This window comes from Patiria miniata, unplaced genomic scaffold (genome assembly GCF_015706575.1).
Source record: "Patiria miniata isolate m_02_andy unplaced genomic scaffold, ASM1570657v1 HiC_scaffold_13, whole genome shotgun sequence".
Classification (NCBI taxonomy): domain Eukaryota; kingdom Metazoa; phylum Echinodermata; class Asteroidea; order Valvatida; family Asterinidae; genus Patiria; species Patiria miniata.
Genome location: NW_024037051.1, coordinates 3,816,015 through 3,841,564, shown reverse-complemented (window position 1 = coordinate 3,841,564; position 25,550 = coordinate 3,816,015). Strand labels below are relative to the sequence as shown.

At 37.3% G+C, this 25,550-nt stretch overlaps 2 protein-coding genes across 2 annotated transcripts; both read right to left on the bottom strand.

The window, feature by feature from the left end:
- Positions 1-34: 34 nt before the first annotated feature.
- Positions 35-16,546, bottom strand: LOC119721516 (hyalin-like). Its single transcript, XM_038191593.1, has 14 exons — positions 16,309-16,546; positions 15,541-15,798; positions 14,919-15,176; positions 14,165-14,407; positions 13,394-13,651; positions 12,780-13,037; positions 9,736-9,861; positions 7,881-8,123; positions 7,109-7,366; positions 6,495-6,752; positions 3,452-3,577; positions 1,720-1,962; positions 944-1,201; positions 35-589 (listed from the first exon to the last, which is right to left on the bottom strand). Exons 1-14 carry the CDS (start codon positions 16,487-16,489, stop codon positions 291-293), a joined length of 3,267 nt encoding a protein of 1,088 aa, XP_038047521.1. The 5' UTR covers positions 16,490-16,546; the 3' UTR covers positions 35-290.
- A 2,903-nt stretch (positions 16,547-19,449) lies between these two features.
- Positions 19,450-25,506, bottom strand: LOC119721515 (hyalin-like). The gene is made up of 5 exons (XM_038191592.1): positions 25,202-25,506; positions 22,203-22,460; positions 21,322-21,579; positions 19,621-19,878; positions 19,450-19,469 (listed from the first exon to the last, which is right to left on the bottom strand). The coding sequence occupies exons 1-5, from the start codon at positions 25,482-25,484 to the stop codon at positions 19,450-19,452; spliced, it is 1,077 nt and encodes a 358-aa protein (XP_038047520.1). The 5' UTR covers positions 25,485-25,506.
- Between the last annotated feature and the right edge of the window lie 44 nt (positions 25,507-25,550).

Below are 25,550 nucleotides of genomic sequence, written 5' to 3'. Positions count from 1 at the left end.
TTTGCTATAAAATACCTAACCCCAAAAATCCATCCATTCCTCAAAATTACATCAAAAGCAAAAGCCGTTTATTCCCTTGAAAGACATGTCAATGTTTAACCAATTATATTGGTATTGGTTCTGACTCGAAAAGGCTGGTAATTTGGACTTTCATATTACAGTTGTAGGGTAACATATATACCACAATGACAACAAACGCAGAGGCAGTTCTAATCAATAACAACTGATTACAATGGAAATGTGTCCATGTACTGACAAATAATACTGATGTTTATTTCCATATATAAATATTAATTGCCTATATTTCTAACAATGGAATTCAAAAACTTACCAACATTAACAGTAAAAGAACACGAAACGGAATTGCCTGCACCATCACTGGCAGTATATGTTATGGTGTATGTTCCAAATGCAAAGAAGGAACCTGGAGTTTGCTGTGAATTTGAGGTCAGGAAGACATTAGGTGCAGCTCCACTGTTGTCTGTAGCTGTAGGAACATTCCATGACACTTCAATTCCACTCCCATTGCCACTGGTGACTTCTTGTATAATATTGGGTGGGCAATTGAGAACAGGTGGTACTCGATCCACTGAAAATTAACAACGGATGATTTCATTGAAAACAGAAGCAAAATAACAACATAGCATGTAGAAAATAAGCCGAGACTCGTGTAGTCAACTAATAAAGCAGTCGGGAAAAAAAGAGAGTTATAAACAAGGAGTTATGATGATGCACATGCCAGTTATGTTTCTGTGTCTGCTGCAGTGTTTTGTATCTGCTTTTTTCTGGGACATTGCGCATCAACATGACGACAAATCAAAGCTTTCATCCTTTTCATTTATTTGTCAAATATTAGTTGATTTGAGTTAAACAAAAATATCATAGCACTAATAGTAGCTTGTCTTCCTTTTGTGTGTTACTTACAGATGAAATGAAAACTTACCAACAGTGACAGTAAAGGAACATGACTCGGAATTCCCTTCCACATCGGTAGCTCTGTAGGTAATTGTGTAGCTTCCAAATGGAAAGAACGAACCAGGTCCAAGCTGTGCATTTGATGTCAAGGAGATAGTTGGTTGTATTCCGCTGTCGTCCGCGACTGTGGGTAAATTCCATGTTACTTCAATTCCATTCCGATTGCCAGTCAACACTTCTTGAATGATGTTGGCTGGGCAGTTAATCACAAGTGGCCCGCCATCCCCTGTAAATAAAAAAAGAAGAAAAGATCCTACATCCGACAAATGTTTCAAACCTAATCCAACGTAAATATCTGACCATTAGCAATGAGACAAAGTCAACTCTATATGTGTATCAACAGACTGTTACAACAATAGCCTATGTTGTTCAGAAAATTGCATTTTACTCAAAATAAAATGAATGTTTAAATGAATTATTATACTACCAACAAGGATTAAGCATGATTTAAACACTTTTTGTTTTGCTTTCTAGCTTTTTGGTTTAAAATGACAAAAATATTTCAATAGCGACCTCCAAAGCAACCTCATCTCCTTTTTTTCTTTTTCTTTTTTACAGGAAAAAAAACACTTTTTTAAGATAGTTTTTCTGTAAAAACAGCTTAATCTTACAAAACATGTATATTAGCCAAGCAATTCAGATAATCGTTTGATATTTTCACCAACACACGGGCAACAACACAGAATCAATTAACAAGAACAGAATAAAAGCCGTTTTTTATAAGCTATTATCAGTTCTACTTACCGAATGTGACAGTGACAGTAAAGACGCATGTTGAGGAAAGCCCATTTACATCAGTAAAAGTGTACGTGACTTCAGTTGCTGCAACAGGAAAAAGTTCTCCCGGCGCATGTGTTGACCGTGTGTCATAAGAACTAGCGTCTGTTGCAGTCGGTGGTGTCCAGAAGACATTGAGGCCTTGCATATTTGCGGTTGTCAAAACGATATTATTTTGACAGCCGGAGATCACAGGTGGTTCATTGTCAACTGTAAAAGAGATACCCTGACTTAATTTCCCTAATATTTCCCTAATTTTTCTAACAAGTACTACTTGTATTTACATGCACAAGTTAAGCGACATTGACTTGGTTATTCTCCGACTTACTATCTGTAATCTACTTGCCAAGAACTTTTAATTTTTGCTTGAGTCATTTATGTTGTGTAGGATGAATTATGTTTGTTGACAATTCTTGATCCCGCAAACTTTTACCCATGTAAAAAGTAATCGGAGTTTGATGTACTGGTTGGTTTTGTGGACCTTAATTAAATGCCTACTAATTACCCAAGTCTGTTATTTCTAATTTAACCTTAGTATAGGTGCAACTTAAAGATCTTTCATTGGTGTCTGTTGGACAAACATTATAGCAGGAATGTTAAATATCCCCAGTCCAAAACAATTATCTTTTTTGAAATGAGACTAAATTAATCACTTTACACAACTGACACACTTTATCTTGATTTCAGAAAAAAAACACATCCTTGATGAAAAAACTTACCAACTGTCACAGTAAAAGAACATGTCATGGAATTGCCTGTCCCATCTGTGGCACATCCCGACCACTCTTTGGAGTTGTTACGATTAATCTTTCTTTCTTATTTTTTTTCTGTAAAATACGTTTCCGCGGGTTTTCTCCTAAACGGTTTTATGATAGGAACTTGTAACTTTCAATATATATTGACCAATTTCTTTAATCTTTAACTCTTGAACAAAGTGATCAATGATGTTTGTATTCTGTTATCAGACGGATCATTAATTGATAAACATTTTTTGTTGTGTACGTGAAGTTGCTTGACCTTTACTTCCGGGTCTACCGGAAGGTCAAAGTTAGGTGAAATCAAAATGACGAAATTAGCCTGAAATGAAATAAAGCAAAATTTCTTCCGAACGGTTAACGGGATGACAATAAAACCTAGGGTGAACATGTACCATGTTATGAAGATGTTACGAAGATGTTATGAATTTTGTTACGTCATCAGGTATCAATTCACTCCCGCCGACTGAAACTAGGGACCATACGATTTAGAGTGAAATTCAGTCAATTTAATTAATAGATTAAGTTTTAACTCGATTTTTAACTCGATTTTATTATTTGTGTGTGTGTATTTCAATCTAAAATTAGCGTGATTTGTTTTAATCTCAATCGTGTAGTCCCTAGTTTTACTTTTTTTATAGACATAATTTACATTTTCCTATGGAACTACATGATAAGTAACCATTTTAGTATGAATACCACTTTTCTCGAAAACCTTGTAATATAAAGGTTGAATCACAATTGAGCTTTGAAGATTAGACATCGTTCAAAATAAAACGGCTCTAAGTGATACAAGGCAGGTAACAGCAGGATCAGGTGTAAAAGCAGATTTTGTCTCCCCCTCCCTCGGATATTCTGTATTCAGGCCCCCCCCCCCCTACATATTGCATTTTTTCCCCAGATATATACGTATTTTCATCAATTAAAAGTTGGGGAAAACATACCGTATATTTCACATCTAACTCCTGAAAAGCCTTCAGGACAAACGCAGAAGATAAGAATCCCAGAAGAACTATTGAAACAAGTCCCACCATTCTGGCAAGGTGAAGGTAAGCACGGATTTGGTGATACTGTTGAATATAAAAACACCACAATATTTAAGCAAAGTACCTCAAACAGAAATGTGTAGATTCATGGGTCCAGCTATTTAAGTGTCTCATATTCAAAGGGGTTTCTGGATATACATGTTACCAGTGGTTGGCAGAGTGCTTTAGTAAATGGTGACTAAAAGATGTCCACATAAACCAGGTTTCAGATACGTTGGGTGGACTTGCCCGCGTCCACACAAGGTTTCCCCCTCTCTGGAAAACAGGCATTTTGGGGTTGGGTTTCGTCGCAAAATGAAGAGAAACAGTAAAAGGAATCAACTATTGTTCTCAATGTATGTTTATGTTTTATTGTGTACACCGTCGTATGATAAATCATTGCAACTCAATTTTTGTATGCCCTCTTCACCATGCCAAAGATTATCATCGTGATTTTGTAAAGCATTGTGTTTTGTAGTAAAATCTTAAATCTCCCAAAATAACGCAATTGGAATTTACCGAAATGGATCTCCCGCGTGCTAACAGCCTATAGAAGCTCTGTAGATAGTTTTTGGATGTAATATTGAATCATCCTTAAACTTATTTCCAGCCGGTAAGAACTCCAATCGGAGCTTGCTTATGTGATCGTACCGTACAAACTGTGCATTGACGACTGGTTGAAGAGATTAGAATCCTTCATTCATACATGCATTTGTTTCAGTATTGCTGAGAATTCTACAAAAAGACCATTGAATATTTGAATAAGTAACATTAATGAGAAACTGAATGAGCATAAAAGAAGAAATAAAGTGTAGATGAAATAAAGGAGGGACGGAGCCTAGAAATAATAAATTAACAAAACAAGTAATGTAAATAATCCACAAATCTAAGACTCGTTAACAAATCATAAATTATTAAATCAGCAACTTCTTACATCTTATTCGTAGTCTTTTAATACTTTGCCTACATACAACGATAGCTTAATGATACTCCTGTTTGTCTGCCATTGTCTTGAGCTAAGATCGTACTTTGTAGTTGTCTGTCAGTCTGGAAGTGTCCAACGGGTCAGGGAACAAAGGCGATCACTTCACCCTATCTCTGTGTTGTTATGTGGATTATGTATATAGTTTCACTGTGTTAATAATATTACTGTAAAAATTACTTTGTATTATATGTTGTTTGTTTAATGTTAACATAACGATTTCATAGTTGTGTCATAACAACGTTGAAAATAAATGTTCAGTAATAATGTGCATAAGCCGAAGGCTTACATTGCCATGCCATGACCAAATCAACATGATTGGACAAACAAGAAACAAAGACATGAACAAGTATCCATCTGCAGAGTGTAAATGAAGTCAATTGTGCCTGCCCTAATTAGTAGGAGCGAAAAGACGAAAAGGAAAAAAAGCAGCAAAGGAGAGGAGCAAATGAGCACGGTAGCAAGAAGACACGACAACCGATGGATTGAGAGACTCACAGAATGGCAAACAAGGGCAGTCAGAACAAAAAGAGGCAAATTAAAAAAGGAGATGAAGAGATGAAATCACAACATTAACACGGCAACGTGGAGTAGAATGACAAGTGACAAAAGAGAATGGAAACTGCCCGAAGAGGGCTTCATCCAACAATGGAAGACCACAGCCTGATGATGATGATGATTCGTTTGCGCACGCCTAATGACTGGTGACCCCGCGCGAGGTCATTTCTGGCCATGTCCACAATCAAAAAATACTTTTTGGCTACGGCTTCATTTTTTTTTTGCCGTTGGTGTGATACGGTTAATATCCCTGAGCCGTTGGAATCAATGTCCGTTTTGATCGACCGAACATTCAAGATGGAGGCATCGATGGGCGTTTTCTGAATCTCGGCTGAATCTCTACCATCAGGAACTCTGGCTCAATATGCAACAGTATTCTGGTGCAGATGCATCTCATTATATAATACGAGCCAAAGGTTTATATGAGGCCGAAGTTTAGATTGTTTCCAATTTTCATAAAGACTCCTGGTACATGATTTCGAAGCCACAGATGAACCCGAAATGGAGTCGTTGTTTGGAAATCACCAGAAAATGAGACTTGAATGTTTTAATATTTTTTCCATTATCCTTGTCTGCCTCAGCAGCCTATGACATCACAGTTATTTATGAGGGTGGCATCGTTAGTTGCCGCTTAATGGCAACTACCTTTAAGTTCCACATATGGCATTCCAATAAATCTGTTCAGTCAAAATGTTTTTCACCATGTATAAAGGGAATACACACCATTTGCATATATAAAAAACCTACCAAATTATTATGAACTACCTCAATGGAAAGTTAATGACAGTTTAAAGCATCCTGTAAAATCATGGCACCTGGTGTGCTGTCATTTCCAAGAAAGGTAGTACTTTTTATCAATTTCAAACGCTGGTCGGCCGACAAGTGTTGGTTCATATTTTGTTTGCACTCGATTTCACACCTATGAACGGGTACAACCCGGCTGGACTGTTTCCCTGACTTTACCATTCCCCGACGTCCATAAATTGCTCCGTTTCATCTTAAGTGGGGTCAGGGAACCAGACTACAGGAACATGATCGTTCTTGGTTTTTCCAGCATCAATACAAAACTTCAACAAGTCAGTGTAAGAATGTTTGCTATAAAATACCTAACCCCAAAAATCCATCCATTCCTCAAAATTACATCAAAAGCAAAAGCCGTTTATTCCCTTGAAAGACATGTCAATGTTTAACCAATTATATTGGTATTGGTTCTGACTCGAAAAGGCTGGTAATTTGGACTTTCATATTACAGTTGTAGGGTAACATATATACCACAATGACAACAAACGCAGAGGCAGTTCTAATCAATAACAACTGATTACAATGGAAATGTGTCCATGTACTGACAAATAATACTGATGTTTATTTCCATATATAAATATTAATTGCCTATATTTCTAACAATGGAATTCAAAAACTTACCAACATTAACAGTAAAAGAACACGAAACGGAATTGCCTGCACCATCACTGGCAGTATATGTTATGGTGTATGTTCCAAATGCAAAGAAGGAACCTGGAGTTTGCTGTGAATTTGAGGTCAGGAAGACATTAGGTGCAGCTCCACTGTTGTCTGTAGCTGTAGGAACATTCCATGACACTTCAATTCCATTCCCATTGCCACTGGTGACTTCTTGTATAATATTGGGTGGGCAATTGAGAACAGGTGGTACTCGATCCACTGAAAATTAACAACGGATGATTTCATTGAAAACAGAAGCAAAATAACAACATAGCATGTAGAAAATAAGCCGAGACTCGTGTAGTCAACTAATAAAGCAGTCGGGAAAAAAAGAGAGTTATAAACAAGGAGTTATGATGATGCACATGCCAGTTATGTTTCTGTGTCTGCTGCAGTGTTTTGTATCTGCTTTTTTCTGGGACATTGCGCATCAACATGACGACAAATCAAAGCTTTCATCCTTTTCATTTATTTGTCAAATATTAGTTGATTTGAGTTAAACAAAAATATCATAGCACTAATATAGTAGCTTGTCTTCCTTTTGTGTGTTACTTACAGATGAAATGAAAACTTACCAACAGTGACAGTAAAGGAACATGACTCGGAATTCCCTTCCACATCAGTAGCTCTGTAGGTAATTGTGTAGCTTCCAAATGGAAAGAACGAACCAGGTCCAAGCTGTGCATTTGATGTCAAGGAGATAGTTGGTTGTATTCCACTGTCGTCCGCGACTGTGGGTAAATTCCATGTTACTTCAATTCCATTCCGATTGCCAGTCGAGACTTCTTGAATGATGTTGGCTGGGCAGTTAATCACAAGTGGCCCGCCATCCCCTGTAAATAAAAAAAGAACAAAAGATCCCACTTCCGACAAATGTTTCAAACTTAATCCAATGTAAATATCTGACCATTAGCAATGAGACAAAGGCAGCTCTATATGTGTATCAACAGACTATTGCAACAATAGCCTATGTTGTTCAGAAAATTGTATTTTACTCAAAATAAAATGAATGATTAAATGAATTTTTATACCGCCAACAAGAATTTAGCATGATTTAAACACTTTTTGTTTTGTTTTCTAGTTTTTTGGTTTAAAATGACAAAATTTGTCAATAGCAACCTCCAAAGCAACCTCATCTCCTTTTTTCTTCTTTTTTTTTTACAGAAAAAAAAAACACTCTTTTAAAAATTCTGTAAAAATAGCTTAATCTTACAATACATGTATATTAGCCAAGCAATTCAGATAATCATTTGATGTTTTCACCAACACAAAGGCAACAACACAGAATCAATTAACAAGAACAGAATAAAAGCCGTTTTTTTATAAGCTATTATCAGTTCTACTTACCGAATGTGACAGTGACAGTAAAGACGCATGTTGAGGAAAGCCCATTTACATCAGTAAAAGTGTATGTGACTTGAGTTGCTGCAACAGGAAAAAGTTCTCCCGGCGCATGTGTTGACCGTGTGTCATAAGAACTAGCGTCTGTTGCAGTCGGTGGTGTCCAGAAGACATTGAGGCCTTGCATATTTGAGGTTGTCAAAACGATATTATTTTGACAGCCGGAGATCACAGGTGGTTCATTGTCAACTGTAAAAGAGATACCCTGACTTAATTTCCCTAATACCAATTTTTCTAACGAGTACTACTTGTATTTACATGCACAAGTTAAGCGACATTGACTTGGTTATTCTCCGACTTACTATCTGTAATCTACTTGCCAAGAACTTTTAATTTTTGCTTGAGTCATTTATGTTGTGTAGGATGAATTATGTTTGTTGACAATTCTTGATCCCGCAAACTTTTACCCATGTAAAAAGTAATCGGAGTTTGATGTACTGGTTGGTTTTGTGGACCTTAATTAAATGCCTACTAATTACCCAAGTCTGTTATTTCTAATTTAACCTTAGTATAGGTGCAACTTAAAGATCTTTCATTGGTGTCTGTTGGACAAACATTATAGCAGGAATGTTAAATATCCCCAGTCCAAAACAATTATCTTTTTTGAAATGAGACTAAATTAATCACTTTACACAACTGACACACTTTATCTTGATTTCAGAAAAAAAACACATCCTTGATGAAAAAACTTACCAACTGTCACAGTAAAAGAACATGTCATGGAATTGCCTGTTCCATCTGTGGCACATCCCGACCACTCTTTGGAGTTGTTACGATTAATCTTTCTTTCTTATTTTTTTTCTGTAAAATACGTTTCCGCGGGTTTTCTCCTAAACGGTTTTATGATAGGAACTTGTAACTTTCAATATATATTGACCAATTTCTTTAATCTTTAACTCTTGAACAAAGTGATCCATGATGTTTGTATTCTGTTATCAGGTGGATCATTAATTGATAAACCTTTTTTGTTGTGTACGTGAAGTTGCTTGACCTTTACTTCCGGGTCTACCGGAAGGTCAAAGTTCGGTGAAATCAAAATGACGAAATTAGCCTGAAATGAAATAAAGCAAATTTCTCAGGCGGATCATTAATTGATAAACATTTTTTGTTGTGTGCGTGAAGTCGCTTGACCCTTACTTCCGGGTCTACCGGAAGGTCAAAGTTAGGTGAAATCAAAATGACGAAATTTGCCTGAAATGAAATAAAGCAAAATTTCTTCCGAACGGTTAACGGGATGATCATAAAACCTAGTGTGAACATATACCATGTTATGAAGATGTTACGCAGATGTTATGAATTTTGTTACGTCATCAGGTATCAATTCGCTCACGCCGACTGAAACTAGGGACCGTACGATTTAGAGTGAAATTCAGTCAATTTAATTAATAGATTAAGTTTAAACTCGATTTTTAACTCGATTTTATTATTTGTGTGTGTGTATTTCAATCTAAAATTAACGTGATTTGTTTTAATCTCAATCGTGTAGTCCCTAGTTTTACTTTTTTTATAGACATAATTTACATTTTCCTATGGAACTACATTTTAGTATAAATACCACTTTTCTCGAAAACCTTGTAATATAAAGGTTGAATCACAATTGAGCTTTGAAGATTAGACATCGTTCAAAATAAAACGGCTCTAAGTGATACAAGGCAGGTAACAGCAGGATCAGGTGTAAAAGCAGATTTTGTCTCCCCCTCCCTCGGATATTCTGTATTCAGGCCCCCCCCCCCCCTACATATTGCATTTTTTCCCCAGATATATAAGTATTTTCATCAATTAAAAGTTGGGGAAAACATACCGTATATTTCACATCTAACTCCTGAAAAGCCTTCAGGACAAACGCAGAAGATAAGAATCCCAGAAGAACTATTGAAACAAGTCCCACCATTCTGGCAAGGTGAAGGTAAGCACGGATTTGGTGATACTGTTGAATATAAAAACACCACAATATTTAAGCAAAGTACCTCAAACAGAAATGTGTAGATTCATGGGTCCAGCTATTTAAGTGTCTCATATTCAAAGGGGTTTCTGGATATACATGTTACCAGTGGTTGGCAGAGTGCTTTAGTAAATGGTGACTAAAAGATGTCCACATAAACCAGGTTTCAGATACGTTGGGTGGACTTGCCCGCGTCCACACAAGGTTTCCCCCTCTCTGAAAAACAGGCATTTTGGGGTTGGGTTTCGTCGCAAAATGAAGAGAAACAGTAAAAGGAATCAACTATTGTTCTCAATGTATGTTTATGTTTTATTGTGTACACCGTCGTATGATAAATCATTGCAACTCAATTTTTGTATGCCCTCTTCACCATGCCAAAGATTATCATCGTGATTTTGTAAAGCATATTGTTTTGTAGTAAAATCTTAAATCTCCCAAAATAACGCAATTGTGGAATTTACCGAAATGGATCTCCCGCGTGCTAACAGCCTATAGAAGCTCTGTAGATAGTTTTTGGATGTAATATTGAATCATCCTTAAACTTATTTCCAGCCGGTAAGAACTCCAATCGGAGCTTGCTTATGTGATCGTACCGTACAAACTGTGCATTGACGACTGGTTGAAGAGATTAGAATCCTTCATTCATACATGCATTTGTTTCAGTATTGCTGAGAATTCTACAAAAAGACCATTGAATCTTTGAATAAGTAACATTAATGAGAAACTGAATGAGCATAAAAGAAGAAATAAAGTGTAGATGAAATAAAGGAGGGACGGAGCCTAGAAATAATAAATTAACAAAACAAGTAATGTAAATAATCCACAAATCTAAGACTCGTTAACAAATCATAAATTATTAAATCAGCAACTTCTTACATCTTATTCGTAGTCTTTTAATACTTTGCCTACATACAACGATAGCTTAATGATACTCCTGTTTGTCTGCCATTGTCTTGAGCTAAGTGCGTACTTTGTAGTTGTCTGTCAGTCTGGAAGTGTCCAACGGGCCAGGGAACAAAAGCGACCACTTCACCCTATCTCTGTGTTGTTATGTGGATTATGTATATAGTTTCACTGTGTTAATAATATTACTGTAAAAATTACTTTGTATTATATGTTGTTTGTTTAATGTTAACATAACAATTTCATAGTTGTGTCATAACAACGTTGAAAATAAATGTTCAGTAATATTGTGCATAAGCCGAAGGCTTACGTTGCCATGCCAGGACCAAATCAACATGATTGGACAAACAAGAAACAAAGACATGAACAAGTATCCATCTGCAGAGTGTAAATGAAGTCAATTGTGCCTGCCCTAATTAATAGGAGCGAAAGACGAAAAGGAAAAAAAGGCAGCAAAGGAGAGGAGCAAATGAGCATGGTAGCAAGACGACACGACAACCGATGGATCAAGAGACTCACAGAATGGCAACCAAGGGCAGGCAGAACAAAAAGAGGCAAACTAAAAAAGGAGATGGAGAGATGAAATCACAACATTAACACGGCAACGTGGAGTAGAATGACAAGTGACAAAAGAGAATGGAAACTGCCCGAAGAGGGCTTCATCCAACAATGGAAGACCACAGCCTGATGATGATGATGATTCGTTTGCGCACGCCTAATGACTGGTGACCCCGCGCGAGGTCATTTCTGGCCATGTCCACAATCAAAAAATACTTTTTGGCTACGGCTTCATTTTTTTTTGCCGTTGGTGTGATACGGTTAATATCCCTGAGCCGTTGGAATCAATGTCCGTTTTGATCGACCGAACATTCAAGATGGAGGCATCGATGGGCGTTTTCTGAATCTCGGCTGAATCTCTACCATCAGGAACTCTGGCTCAATATGCAACAGTATTCTGGTGCAGATGCATCTCATTATATAATACGAGCCAAAGGTTTATATGAGGCCGAAGTTTAGATTGTTTCCAATTTTCATAAAGACTCCTGGTACATGATTTCGAAGCCACAGATGAACCCGAAATGGAGTCGTTGTTTGGAAATCACCAGAAAATGAGACTTGAATGTTTTAATATTTTTTCCATAATCCTTGTCTGCCTCAGCAGCCTATGACATCACAGTTATTTATGAGGGTGGCATCGTTAGTTGCCGCTTAATGGCAACTACCTTTAAGTTCCACATATGGCATTCCAATACATCTGTTCAGTCAAAATGTTTTTCACCATGTATAAAGGGAATACACACCATTTGCATATATAAAAAACCTACCAAATTATTATGAACTACCTCAATGGAAAATTAATGACAGTTTAAAGCATCCTGTAAAATCATGGCACCTGGTGTGCTGTCATTTCCAAGAAAGGTAGTACTTTTTATCAATTTCAAACGCTGGTCGGCCGACAAGTGTTGGTTCATATTTTGTTTGCACTCGATTTCACACCTATGAACGGGTACAACCCGGCTGGACTGTTTCCCTGACTTTACCATTCCCCGACGTCCATAAATTGCTCCGTTTCATCTTAAGTGGGGTCAGGGAACCAGACTACAGGAACATGATCGTTCTTGGTTTTTCCAGCATCAATACAAAACGTCAACAAGTCAGTGTAAGAATGTTTGCTATAAAATACCTAACCCCAAAAATCCATCCATTCCTCAAAATTACATCAAAAGCAAAAGCCGTTTATTCCCTTGAAAGACATGTCAATGTTTAACCAATTATATTGGTATTGGTTCTGACTCGAAAAGGCTGGTAATTTGGACTTTCATATTACAGTTGTAGGGTAACATATATACCACAATGACAACAAACGCAGAGGCAGTTCTAATCAATAACAACTGATTACAATGGAAATGTGTCCATGTACTGACAAATAATACTGATGTTTATTTCCATATATAAATATTAATTGCCTATATTTCTAACAATGGAATTCAAAAACTTACCAACATTAACAGTAAAAGAACACGAAACGGAATTGCCTGCACCATCACTGGCAGTATATGTTATGGTGTATGTTCCAAATGCAAAGAAGGAACCTGGAGTTTGCTGTGAATTTGAGGTCAGGAAGACATTAGGTGCAGCTCCACTGTTGTCTGTAGCTGTAGGAACATTCCATGACACTTCAATTCCATTCCCATTGCCACTGGTGACTTCTTGTATAATATTGGGTGGGCAATTGAGAACAGGTGGTACTCGATCCACTGAAAATTAACAACGGATGATTTCATTGAAAACAGAAGTAAAATAACAACATAGCATGTAGAAAATAAGCCGAGACTCGTGTAGTCAACTAATAAAGCAGTCGGGAAAAAAAGAGAGTTATAAACAAGGAGTTATGATGATGCACATGCCAGTTATGTTTCTGTGTCTGCTGCAGTGTTTTGTATCTGTTTTTTTCTGGGACATTGCGCATCAACATGACGACAAATCAAAGCTTTCATCCTTTTCATTTATTTGTCAAATATTAGTTGATTTGAGTTAAACAAAAATATCATAGCACTAATATAGTAGCTTGTCTTCCTTTTGTGTGTTACTTACAGATGAAATGAAAACTTACCAACAGTGACAGTAAAGGAACATGACTCGGAATTCCCTTCCACATCAGTAGCTCTGTAGGTAATTGTGTAGCTTCCAAATGGAAAGAACGAACCAGGTCCAAGCTGTGCATTTGATGTCAAGGAGATAGTTGGTTGTATTCCACTGTCGTCCGCGACTGTGGGTAAATTCCATGTTACTTCAATTCCATTCCGATTGCCAGTCGAGACTTCTTGAATGATGTTGGCTGGGCAGTTAATCACAAGTGGCCCGCCATCCCCTGTAAATAAAAAAAGAAGAAAAGATCCTACATCCGACAAATGTTTCAAACTTAATCCAATGTAAATATCTGACCATTAGCAATGAGACAAAGGCAACTCTTTATGTGTATCAACAGACTATTGCAACAATAGCCTATGTTGTTCAGAAAATTGTATTTTACTCAAAATAAAATGAATGATTAAATGAATTTTTATACTGCCAACAAGAATTTAGCATGATTTAAACACTTTTTGTTTTGTTTTCTAGTTTTTTGGTTTAAAATGACAAAAATGTTCAATAGCCACCTCCAAAGCAACCTCATCTCCTTTTTTCTTCTTTTTTTTTACAGAAAAAAAAAACACTCTTTTAAAAATTCTGTAAAAATAGCTTAATCTTACAATACATGTATATTAGCCAAGCAATTCAGATAATCATTTGATGTTTTCACCAACACACGGGCAACAACACAGAATCAATTAACAAGAACAGAATAAAAGCCGTTTTTTTATAAGCTATTATCAGTTCTACTTACCGAATGTGACAGTGACAGTAAAGACGCATGTTGAGGAAAGCCCATTTACATCAGTAAAAGTGTATGTGACTTGAGTTGCTGCAACAGGAAAAAGTTCTCCCGGCGCATGTGTTGACCGTGTGTCATAAGAACTAGCGTCTGTTGCAGTCGGTGGTGTCCAGAAGACATTGAGGCCTTGCATATTTGCGGTTGTCAAAACGATATTATTTTGACAGCCGGAGATCACAGGTGGTTCATTGTCAACTGTAAAAGAGATACCCTGACTTAATTTCCCTAATATTTCCCTAATTTTTCTAACAAGTACGACTTGTATTTACATGCACAAGTTAAGCGACATTGACTTGGTTATTCTCCGACTTACTATCTGTAATCTACTTGCTAAGAACTTTTAATTTTTGCTTGAGTCATTTATTTTGTGTAAGATGAATTATGTTTGTTAACAATTCTTGATCCCGCAAACTTTTACCCATGTAAAAAGTAACCGGAGTTTGATGTACTGGTTGGTTTTGTGGACCTTAATTAAATTTCCTATTAATTACCCAAGTCTGTTATTTCTAATTTAACCTAAGTATAGGTGCAACTTCAAGATCTTTCATTGGTGTCTGTTGTACAAACATTATAGCAGGAATGTTAAATATCCCCAGTCCAAAACAAATATATTTTTTTCAAATGAGACTAAATTAATCACTTTACACAAATAACACACTTTATCTTAATTTCAGAAAAAAACCCACCCTTGATGAAAAAAACTTACCGACTGTCACAGTAAAAGAACATGTCATGGAATTGCCTGTCTCATCTGTGGCAAGGTAGGCAATGGTGTAGGTTCCAAACTGGAAGAAGGAACCAGGTCCTTGTTGGGAATTTGAGCTCAGGGAGACAGTTGGTTCAGCTCCACTGTTGTCTGTAGCTGTAGGAACATTCCATGACACTTCAATTCCATTCCCATTGCCACTGGTGACTTCTCGTATAATATTTGGAGGGCAATTGAGTACAGGTGGTACTCGATCCACTGAAAATAAACAACGGATGATTTCATTAAAAACAGAAGCAAAATAACAAACAACATAGCATGTAGAAAATAAACAGACTCGTGTAGTCAACTAATAAAGCAGTCGAAATAAAAAAAACACCAAAATGTTATGAACAAGGAGTTATGATGATGCACATGCCGGTTTAATGTTTCTGTGTCTGCTACAGTGTTTTGTATCTGCTTTCTTTCTGGCTCATTGCGCATTGACCTGAAGACAAAGCTTTCATCCTTTGCATTTATTTGTCAAATAATAGTTGATTTGAGTTAAACAAAAATATCATAGCACTAATAGAGTAGCTTGTCTTCCTTTTGTGTGTTACTTACAGATGAAATGAAAACTTACCAACAATGACAGTAAAGGAACATGACTCGGAATTCCCTTCCACATCAGTAGCTCTGTAGGTAATTGTGTAGCTTCCAAATGGAAAGAACGAACCAGGTCCAAGCTGTGCATTTGATGTCAAGGAGATAGTTGGTTGTATTCCACTGTCGTCCGCGACTGTGGGTAAATTCCATGTTACTTCAATTCCATTCCGATTGCCAGTCGAGACTTCTTGAATGATGTTGGCTGGGCAGTTAATCACAAGTGGCCTGCCATTCCCTGTAAATACAAAAAAAAAAAAAGATCCCACTTCCGACAAATGTTTCAAACTTAATCCAATGTAAATATCTGACCATTAGCAATGAGACAGAGGCAACTCTATATGTGTATCAACAGACTATTGCAACAATAGCCTATGTTGTTCAGAAAATTGCATTTTACTCAAAATAAAATGAATGATTAAATTAATTTTTATACTGCCAACAAGAATTTAGCATGATTTAAACACTTTTTGTTTCGTTTTCTAGGTTTTTGGTTTAAAATGACAAAAATTTTCAATAGCAACCTCCAAAGCAACCTCATCTCCTTTTTTCTTCTTTTTTTTACAGAAAAAAAAACAATCTTTTAAAAAATCTGTAAAAATAGCTTAATCTTACAATACATGTATATTAGCCAAGCAATTCAGATAATCGTTTGATATTTTCACCAACACACGGGCAACAACACAGAATCAATTAACAAGAACAGAATAAAAGCCGTTTTTTATAAGCTATTATCAGTTCTACTTACCGAATGTGACAGTGACAGTAAAGACGCATGTTGAGGAAAGCCCATTTACATCAGTAAAAGTGTACGTGACTTGAGTTGCTGCAACAGGAAAAAGTTCTCCCGGCGCATGTGTTGACCGTGTGTCATAAGAACTAGCGTCTGTTGCAGTCGGTGGTGTCCAGAAGACATTGAGGCCTTGCATATTTGCGGTTGTCAAAACGATATTATTTTGACAGCCGGAGATCACAGGTGGTTCATTGTCAACTGTAAAAGAGATACCCTGACTTAATTTCCCTAATATTTCCCTAATTTTTCTAACAAGTACTACTTGTATTTACATGCACAAGTTAAGCGACATTGACTTGGTTATTCTCCGACTTACTATCTGTAATCTACTTGCTAAGAACTTTTAATTTTTGCTTGAGTCATTTATGCTGTGAAGGATGAATTATGTTTGTTAACAATTCTTGATCCCGCAAACTTTTACCCATGTAAAAAGTAACCGGAGTTTGATGTATTAGTTGGTTTTGTGGACCTTAATTAAATGCCTACTAATTACCCAAGTCTGTTATTTCTAATTTAACCTAAGTATAGGTGCAACTTCAAGATCTTTCATTGGTGTCTGTTGTACAAACATTATAGCAGGAATGTTAAATATCCCCAGTCCGAAACAATTATCGTTTTTGAAATGAGACTAAATTAATCAATTTACACAACTGACACACTTTATCTTGATTTCAGAAAAAAACACATCCTTGATGAAAAAACTTACCGACTGTCACACTAAAAGAACATGTCCTGGAATTGCCTGCCCCATCTGAGGCAATGTAGAGAATACTGTAGGTTCCAAACTGGAAGAAGGAACCAGATCCTTGTTGTGCATTTGAGCCCAGGGAGACATTTGGTTCAGCTCCACTGTTGTCTGTGGCTGTTGCAGGACTCCATTCTACTTCAATTCCATTCCGATTGCCAGTCGTGACTCGTTGGGTGATGTCGGCTGGGCAAGTGATCACAGGTGGTACACGATCCACTGAAATGAATAGATAGTGGTAATTTAATAGTGCACTTTTCGACCAATGATTGGGAAAGGATAAACGTTGCACATATAGCATTTCAATATTCCATTCTGAACGCCACCTGAGACTTCTTCAAAAAAGTTGGGTGGGCAAGTGAGTACAGGTGGTACTCAATGCACTGAAAAGTAACAAAAATGGATGATTTCATTGAATACAGAAGAAAAATAACAAAACAGCATGTGGAAAATAAACAGGCCAATATATCTTGCTCGATGTTAAGGTATTCAGAGACTTGCTCATATCACTCATCACTGTCTAACACGTAACCACCAATAAATTCATGGGTAATTGCAAACATACTTTTATTTACATGTACCGGTAACTATTAGATGAAACGCAAATTGCCTTGATACAAAGTCGTGCACGGACAATGTATGCCCATACAGATGAATATAATACTCAGTGAGAACTGAAATAACTCCATATCTCCTAAGCGATAATGCGATGAATTCAAGAAATATAACTGACTTGTGATTGAGTTCTGAATCTTCCAATTTCATAATAATTATGTGTGCGTTTCCTCGTTATTTCATTAGGCCAAAAAAGAACTTTCCGGTTTCTGGTATGCGCGCGCGTCGCCGTATAACCATGCGCGTCAGCAAAATGAAAAAGCCTTTTTTTTTAATGAAAGATGATGTCTCAAAACCGCCAAACTCACTGGTTTGACTGGAATCCTGCTGCTGCACAATTTTAACTTGAAGTTATGATCGAGAATAAGCTGTATGTAGCCTTTCTGGACTCCTATATATATTCACTTTAGTCGGGCACCATTTACAGTCATCAGCCGACATTTGAAGCAAAAAGTCGCGTCGCCGCACCACTTTTTGGACAAGCTCCATACCAGAAAACGGATACTTTTTTGGGGGCCTTAACCTCTGGCTGGATTTTTGAGCGGTCGGGCACATCCCGACCGCTCTTTGGACTTGTTACGATTAATCTTTCTTTCTTATTTTTTTCCTTAAAATACGTTTCCGCGGGTTTTCTCCTCAACGGTTTTATGATAGGAACTTGTAACTTTCAATATATATTGACCAATTTCTTTAACCTTTAACTCTTGAACAAAGTGATCAATGATGTTTGTATTCTCTCTCCCTCTCTTTTACGAGGGTGTATTATCTGATTCAGCTTAGGTCTATCAGTTGCTATTGGTAAGATCCGACATCCCGTCCCCCTTGATGTTATCTATCCGGAAAGATTTTGCGATTTTCCTCTTTATTTATTCACATACATATTTGTGGACTTATTCACCGTGTCATTAAACAAAAAGTGACAGCGGCGTTAAGGATTGACCAGAATTGAGAATCAAAGAGACGCTCTTTAACATTATTTCAATCCGGAATATTTTAACTTATCTAGAAATGGTAACTTACCAACAGTTACAGTAAAGGAACATTCGGCGGAATTGCTTGCCCCATCAACGGCGCTATAAGCAATGGTGTAACTTCCGAACTGGAAGAAGGCACCGGGTCCCAGCTGTTGATCTGAGGTAAGAATGACAGTTGGCGTAGATCCACTGTTGTCTGTAGCTGTGGGTAAATTCCACGTTACTTCAACTCCATTCCGATTGCCAGTCGTGACTTCTTGAATGATGTTGGCTGGGCAGATGATCACAGGAGGCACATTGTCAACTGAAATGAAATTATGCCAGAACATCTTAAGAGTGTAGGCCTATCAATCTTAATACAAAATATCATAGTTGAACCATTCACAATAAAACCACACAACTCCGTCAGCCTTTGAAGTTTCAATTATGCCATAGAATACTGCAGTTGAGCCAAGATTATTAGTATTACATATGAATAGCCCATCAAAAACATTGTGATTTCATCTTTTGCCCTGGAAAATTCTACAGAAAAAAATAATATTTTTGGTTTTGGTGATCTTATTTAATGCCGTGCACTGAATGAAACAATCTATGTTGTGTAGGATGAATTATGTTTGTTAACAATTCTTGATCCCGCAAACTTTTACCCATGTAAAAAGTAACCGGAGTTTGACGTACTGGTTGGTTTTGCAGACCTTAATTAAATGCCTACTAATTACCCAAGTCTGTTATTTCTTATTTAACCTTAGTATAGGTGCAACTTCAAGATCTTTCATTGGTGTCTGTTGTACAAACATTATAGCAGGAATGTTAAATATCCCCAGTCCAAAAAAAAATTCGTTATTGAAATGAGACAAAATTAATCACTTTACACAACTGACACACTTTTTCTTGATTTCAGAAAAAAAACACATCCTTGATGAAAAAACCTACCAACTGTAACAGTAAAAGAACATGTCCTGGAATTGCCTGCCCCATCTGAGGCAATGTAGAGAATAATGTAGGTTCCAAACTGGAAGAAGGAACCAGGTCCTTGTTGTGCATTTGAGCCCAGGGAGACATTTGGTTCAGCTCTACTGTTGTCTGTGGCTGTTGCAGGACTCCATTCTACTTCAATTCCATTCCGATTGTCAATCGTGCCTCGTTGGGTGATGTCAGCTGGGCAAGTGATCACAGGTGGTACACGATCCACTGAAATGAATAGATAGTGGTAATTTAATAGTGCACTTTTCGACCAATGATTGGGAAAGGATAAACGTTGCACATATGGCATTTCAATATTCTATTCTGAACGCCACCTGAGACTTCTTCAAAAAAGTTGGGTGGGCAAGTGAGTACAGGTGGTACTCGATACACTGAAAAGTGACAAAAATGGATGATTTCATTGAATACAGAAGAAAAATAACAAAACAGCATGTGGAAAATAAACAGGTCAATATATCTTGCTCGATGTTAAGGTATTCAGAGACTTGCTCATATCACTCATCACTGTCTCACACGTAACCACCAATAAATTCATGGGTAATTGCAAACAATACTTTTATTTACATGTACCGGTAACTATTAGATGAAACGCAAATTGCCTTGATACAAAGTCGTGCAAGGACAATGTTTGCCCATACAGATTAATATAATACTCAGTGAGAACTGAAATAACTCCATATCCCCTAAGCGATAATGCGATGAATTCAAGAAATATAACTGACTTGTGATTGAGTTCTGAATCTTCCAATTTCATAATAATTATGTGTGGGTTTCCTCGTTATTTCATTAGGTCAAAAAAGAACTTTCCGGTTTCTGGTATGCGCGCGCGTCGCAGTATAACCATGCGCGTCGGCAAAATGAAAAAGGTTTTTTTTTTCAATGAAAGATGATGTCTCAAAACCGCCAAACTCACTTGTTTGACTGGAATCCTGCTGCTGCACAATTTTAACTTGGGGTTATGATCGAGAATAAGCTGTATGTAGCCTTTCTGGACTCCTATATATATTCACTTTAGTCGGGCACCATTGGCAGTCATCAGCCGACATTTGAAGCAAAAAGTCAGGTAAAAAAAAAAAAGTCGCGTCGCCGCACCACTTTTTGGACAAGCTCCATACCAGAAAACGGATCCTTTTTTTCGTTTTAGCCTTAACCTCTAGCTGTATTTTTGAGCGGTCGGGCTACATCCCGCCCGCTCTTGGGACTTGTTACGATTAATCTTTCTTTCTTATTTTTTTTCCGTAAAATACCTTTCCGCGGGTTTTCTCCTCAACGGTTTTATGATAGGAACTTGTAACTTTCAATATATATTGACCAATTTCTTTAACCTTTAACTCTTGAACAAAGTGATCAATAATGTTTGTATTCTCTCTCCCTCTTTTTTACAAGGGTGTATTATCTGATTCAGCTTAGGTCAATCAGTTGCTATTGGTAAGATCCGACATCCCGTCCCCCTTGATGTTATCAATCCGGAAAGATTTTGAGATATTGCTCTTGATTTATTTACATACATATTTGTGGACTTATTCACCGTGTCATTAAACAAAAAAATAATGGCGGCGTTAGGATTGACCAGAATTGAGAATCAAAGAGACGCTCTTTTACATTATTTCAATCCGAAATATTTCAACTTATCTAGAAATGGTAACTTACCAACAGTTACAGTAAAGGAACATTCGGCGGAATTGCTTGCCCCATCAACGGCGCTATAAGCAATGGTGTAACTTCCAAACTGGAAGAAGGCACCGGGTCCCAGCTGTTGATCTGAGGTCAGAATGACAGTTGGCGTAGATCCACTGTTGTCTGTAGCTGTGGGTAAATTCCACGTTACTTCAACTCCATTCCGATTGCCAGTCGTGACTTCTTGAATGATGTTGGCTGGGCAGTTGATCACAGGAGGCACATTGTCAACTGAAATGAAATTATGCCAGAACATCTTAAGAGTGTAGGCCTATCAATCTTAATACAAAATGTCAAAGTTGAACCATTCACAATAAAACCACACAACTCCGTCAGCCTTTGAAGTTTCAATTATGCAATAGAATACTGCAGTTGACCCAAGATTATTAGAAATACATATGAATAGCCCATCAAAAACATTGTGATTTCATCTTTTGCTCTGGAAAATTCTACAGAAAAAAAATAATATTTTTGTTTTGGTATATGGTTATTTAATGCCGTGCACTGAATGAAACAATTTATGTTGTGTAGGATGAATTATGTTTGTTAACAATTCTTGATCCCGCAAACTTTTACCCATGTAAAAGTAACCGGAGTTTGATGTACTGGTTAGTTTTGCAGACCTTAATTAAATGCCTACTAATTACCCAAGTCTGTTATTTCTAATTTAACCTTAGTATAGGTGCAACTTCAAGATCTTTCATTGGTGATCTGTCATTATAGCAGGAATGTTAAATATCCCCAGTCCAAAACAATTATCGTTTTTGAAATGAGACTAAATTAATCACTTTACACAACTGACACACTTTATCTTGATTTCAGAAAAAAACACATCCTTGATGAAAAAAACTTACCAACTGTCACAGTAAAAGAACATGTCCTGGAATTGCTTGCCCCATCTGAGGCAATGTAGAGAATACTGTAGGTTCCAAACTGGAAGAAGGAACCAGGTCCTTGTTGTGCATTTGAGCCCAGCAAGACATTTGGTTCAGCTCCACTGTTGTCTGTGGCTGTTGCAGGACTCCATTCTACTTCAATTCCATTCCGATTGTCAATCGTGACTCGTTGGGTGATGTCAGCTGGGCAAGTGATCACAGGTGGTACACGATCCACTGAAATGGATAGATAGTGGTAATTTAATAGTGCACTTTTCGACCAATGATTGGGAAAGGATAAACGTTGCACATATGGCATTTCAATATTCCATTCTGAACGCCACCTGACACTTCTTCAAAAAAGTTGGGTGGGCAAGTGAGTACAGGTGGTACTCGATGCACTGAAAAGTAACAAAAATGGATGATTTCGTTGAATACAGAAGACAAATAACAAAACAGCATGTGGAAAATAAACAGGCCAATATATCTTGCTCGATGTTAAGGTATTCAGAGACTTGCTCATATCACTCATCACTGTCTCACACGTAACCACCAATAAATTCATGGGTAATTGCAAACAATACTTTTATTTACATGTACCGGTAATTATTAGAAGAAACGCAAATTGCCTTGATACAAAGTCGTGCACGGACAATGTTTGCCCATACAGATGAATATAATACTCAGTGAGAACTAAAATAACTCCATATCTCCTAAGCGATAATGCGATGAATTCAAGAAATATAACTGACTTGTGATTGAGTTCTGAATCTTCCAATTTCATAATAATTATGTGTGCGTTTCCTCGTTATTTCATTAGGCCAAAAAATAGTTTCCGGTTTCTGGTATGCACGCGCGTCGCCGTATAACCGTGCGCGTCGGCAAAATGAAAAAGTTTTTTTTTTCAATGAAAGATGATGTCTCAAAACCGCCAAACTCACTGGTTTGACTGGAATCCTGCTGCTGCACAATTTTAAATTGGGGTTATGATCGAGAATAAGCTTAATGTAGCCTCTCTGGACTCCCATATATTTTCACTAAGTTAAGTCGGGCACCATTTGCAGTCATCAGCCGACATTTGTAGCAAAAAAGTCAGGTAAAAAAAAAATATCGCGTCGCCGCACCACTTTTTGGACAAGCTCCATACCAGAAAACGGATACTTTTTTTTTGGCCTTAACCTCTGGCTGGATTTTTGAGCGGTTGGGCACATCCCGACCACTCTTTGGACTTGTTACGATTAATCTTTCTTTTTTTATTTTTTTCCGTAAAATACGTTTCCGCGGGTTTTCTTCTAAACGGTTTTATGATAGGAACTTGTAACTTTCAATATATATTGACCAATTTCTTTAACCTTTAACTCTTGAACGAAGTGATCAATGATGTTTGTATTCTCTCTTCCTCTCTTTTACGAGGGTGTATTATCTGATTCAGCTTTGGACATTCAGTTGCTATTGGTAAGATCCGACATCCCGTTCCCCTTGATGTTATCTATCCGGAAAGATTTTGCAATTTTGCTCTTTATTTATTTTGTCACAGGTCAGCCTGATATTTTACGCCAAGTGTAAGTTCCTTAGGATTTGTTTGAACTACGTGTGGCGAAGTTTGGCCTAATTCCTTTTATATAGACATTTTATGCAAATTAAGGTGTGGTCCTGCATAGTTTACTTCTGTGTGTGGCATGTGCAGGTAAACTTTCTTAAGGTTAAATTAGCATAATACTGGCTCACTGAAGTGTGCACATACATGCATTGGTAGCAGTTTTAGTTAGAAGCAGACAGGCTTGTGGTGCGATAGCACACTGTAGAGCGATAGCTCCAACATTTTGAAGATAAAGCTACTTTTTTTGCTAAGTCTTACTACTGAGTGGATGTTTGAGAATCCAGATAAGGCGATAGCCTACCCTTCAGCATTGTTAGTTGCAGATAGAGTTTTCCTGCCATTTTGGCTGGAAGTTTGCCTGGTCTGAAGAGCTGTGTTTTAGACAGCGAATTTTGCATCCTCTGACAGTGGTCCAAGTTTTAGGAGCCAGTAATATACTGTAAGTTTCATTTTAATATTTGTTTCATTAGTATAAAGTAATTAATTCATTTAAACATCAGTGAATGTATCAATTTGGCTGTATTGTACCTTGTGCATATTTGAATGCGTTACGTTGCAAATCTGCTTCATGGGACACGCCCCTTTTGGGCTGATGAAAATATTTTTGTGTGATTTGTTGATTCTATAATTACAGCCTGAAAATAGGGTAGGTGGTTAAAATTATATTTAATATTATTTCAGGGCTCCTTTTTGTGGAGTTAAGTCCACACGCCGTTCATTGTTGGATCCACCCATTGGTTGGGGACTGAGCCGATACATCCCACCGGTCGATACATCCCTGAGGCCCTTCCGCTCAAGACCAAGGTCGCGGCCATCTGATCCTCCAAGCCCCAAGAATCGTCCACCACTTCATAGTCAAGCAAGGACCGGTTCGTGGACCGCTGGACAGAGACTCATCCTAAAGTGAACTGTTAGCTTTTCGCCTTTCAGCGACGTCAGGTTGTAAAGCCCTTCGGTTTTGGGAGTGTCGATGTATGGTGAATATGTATGTATTAATATTGGTCCTATAGGTCATGAAATTAGAGTATGAATCTGGTGTTTTCATTTTATAATTTAATAAGCTGAATTCTCCCCATTTGCTGATTTTGATATATTTGTGTAGATAGTGTAAATAAATAGTTGTACCCTATAAATTTCCTGCATTTAATATTTTGTCTGAGCGTTGTTATGATGAGACCGGGGACACATTGCGTGTGAGAGGGTAGGAGGACCCAGGTTTGTGACATATTTACATACATATTTGTGGACTTATTCACCGTGTCATTAAATAAAAAGTGATAGCGGAGATTAGGACTGACAAGAATTGAGAATCAAAGAGACGCTCTTTTACATTATTTCATTCCGAAATATTTCAACTTATCGAGAAATGGTAACTTACCAACAGTTACAGTAAAGGAACATTCGGCGGAATTGCTTGCCCCATCAACGGCGCTATAAGCAATGGTGTAACTTCCGAACTGGAAGAAGGCACCGGGTCCCAGCTGTTGATCTGAGGTCAGAATGACAGTTGGCGTAGATCCACTGTTGTCTGTAGCTGTGGGTAAATTCCACGTTACTTCAACTCCATTCCGATTGCCAGTCGTGACTTCTTGAATGATGTTGGCTGGGCAGTTAATCACAGGAGGCACATTGTCAACTGAAATGAAATTATGCCAGAACATCTTAAGAGTGTAGGCCTATCAATCTTAATACAAAATGTCAAAGTTGAACTATTCACAATAAAACCA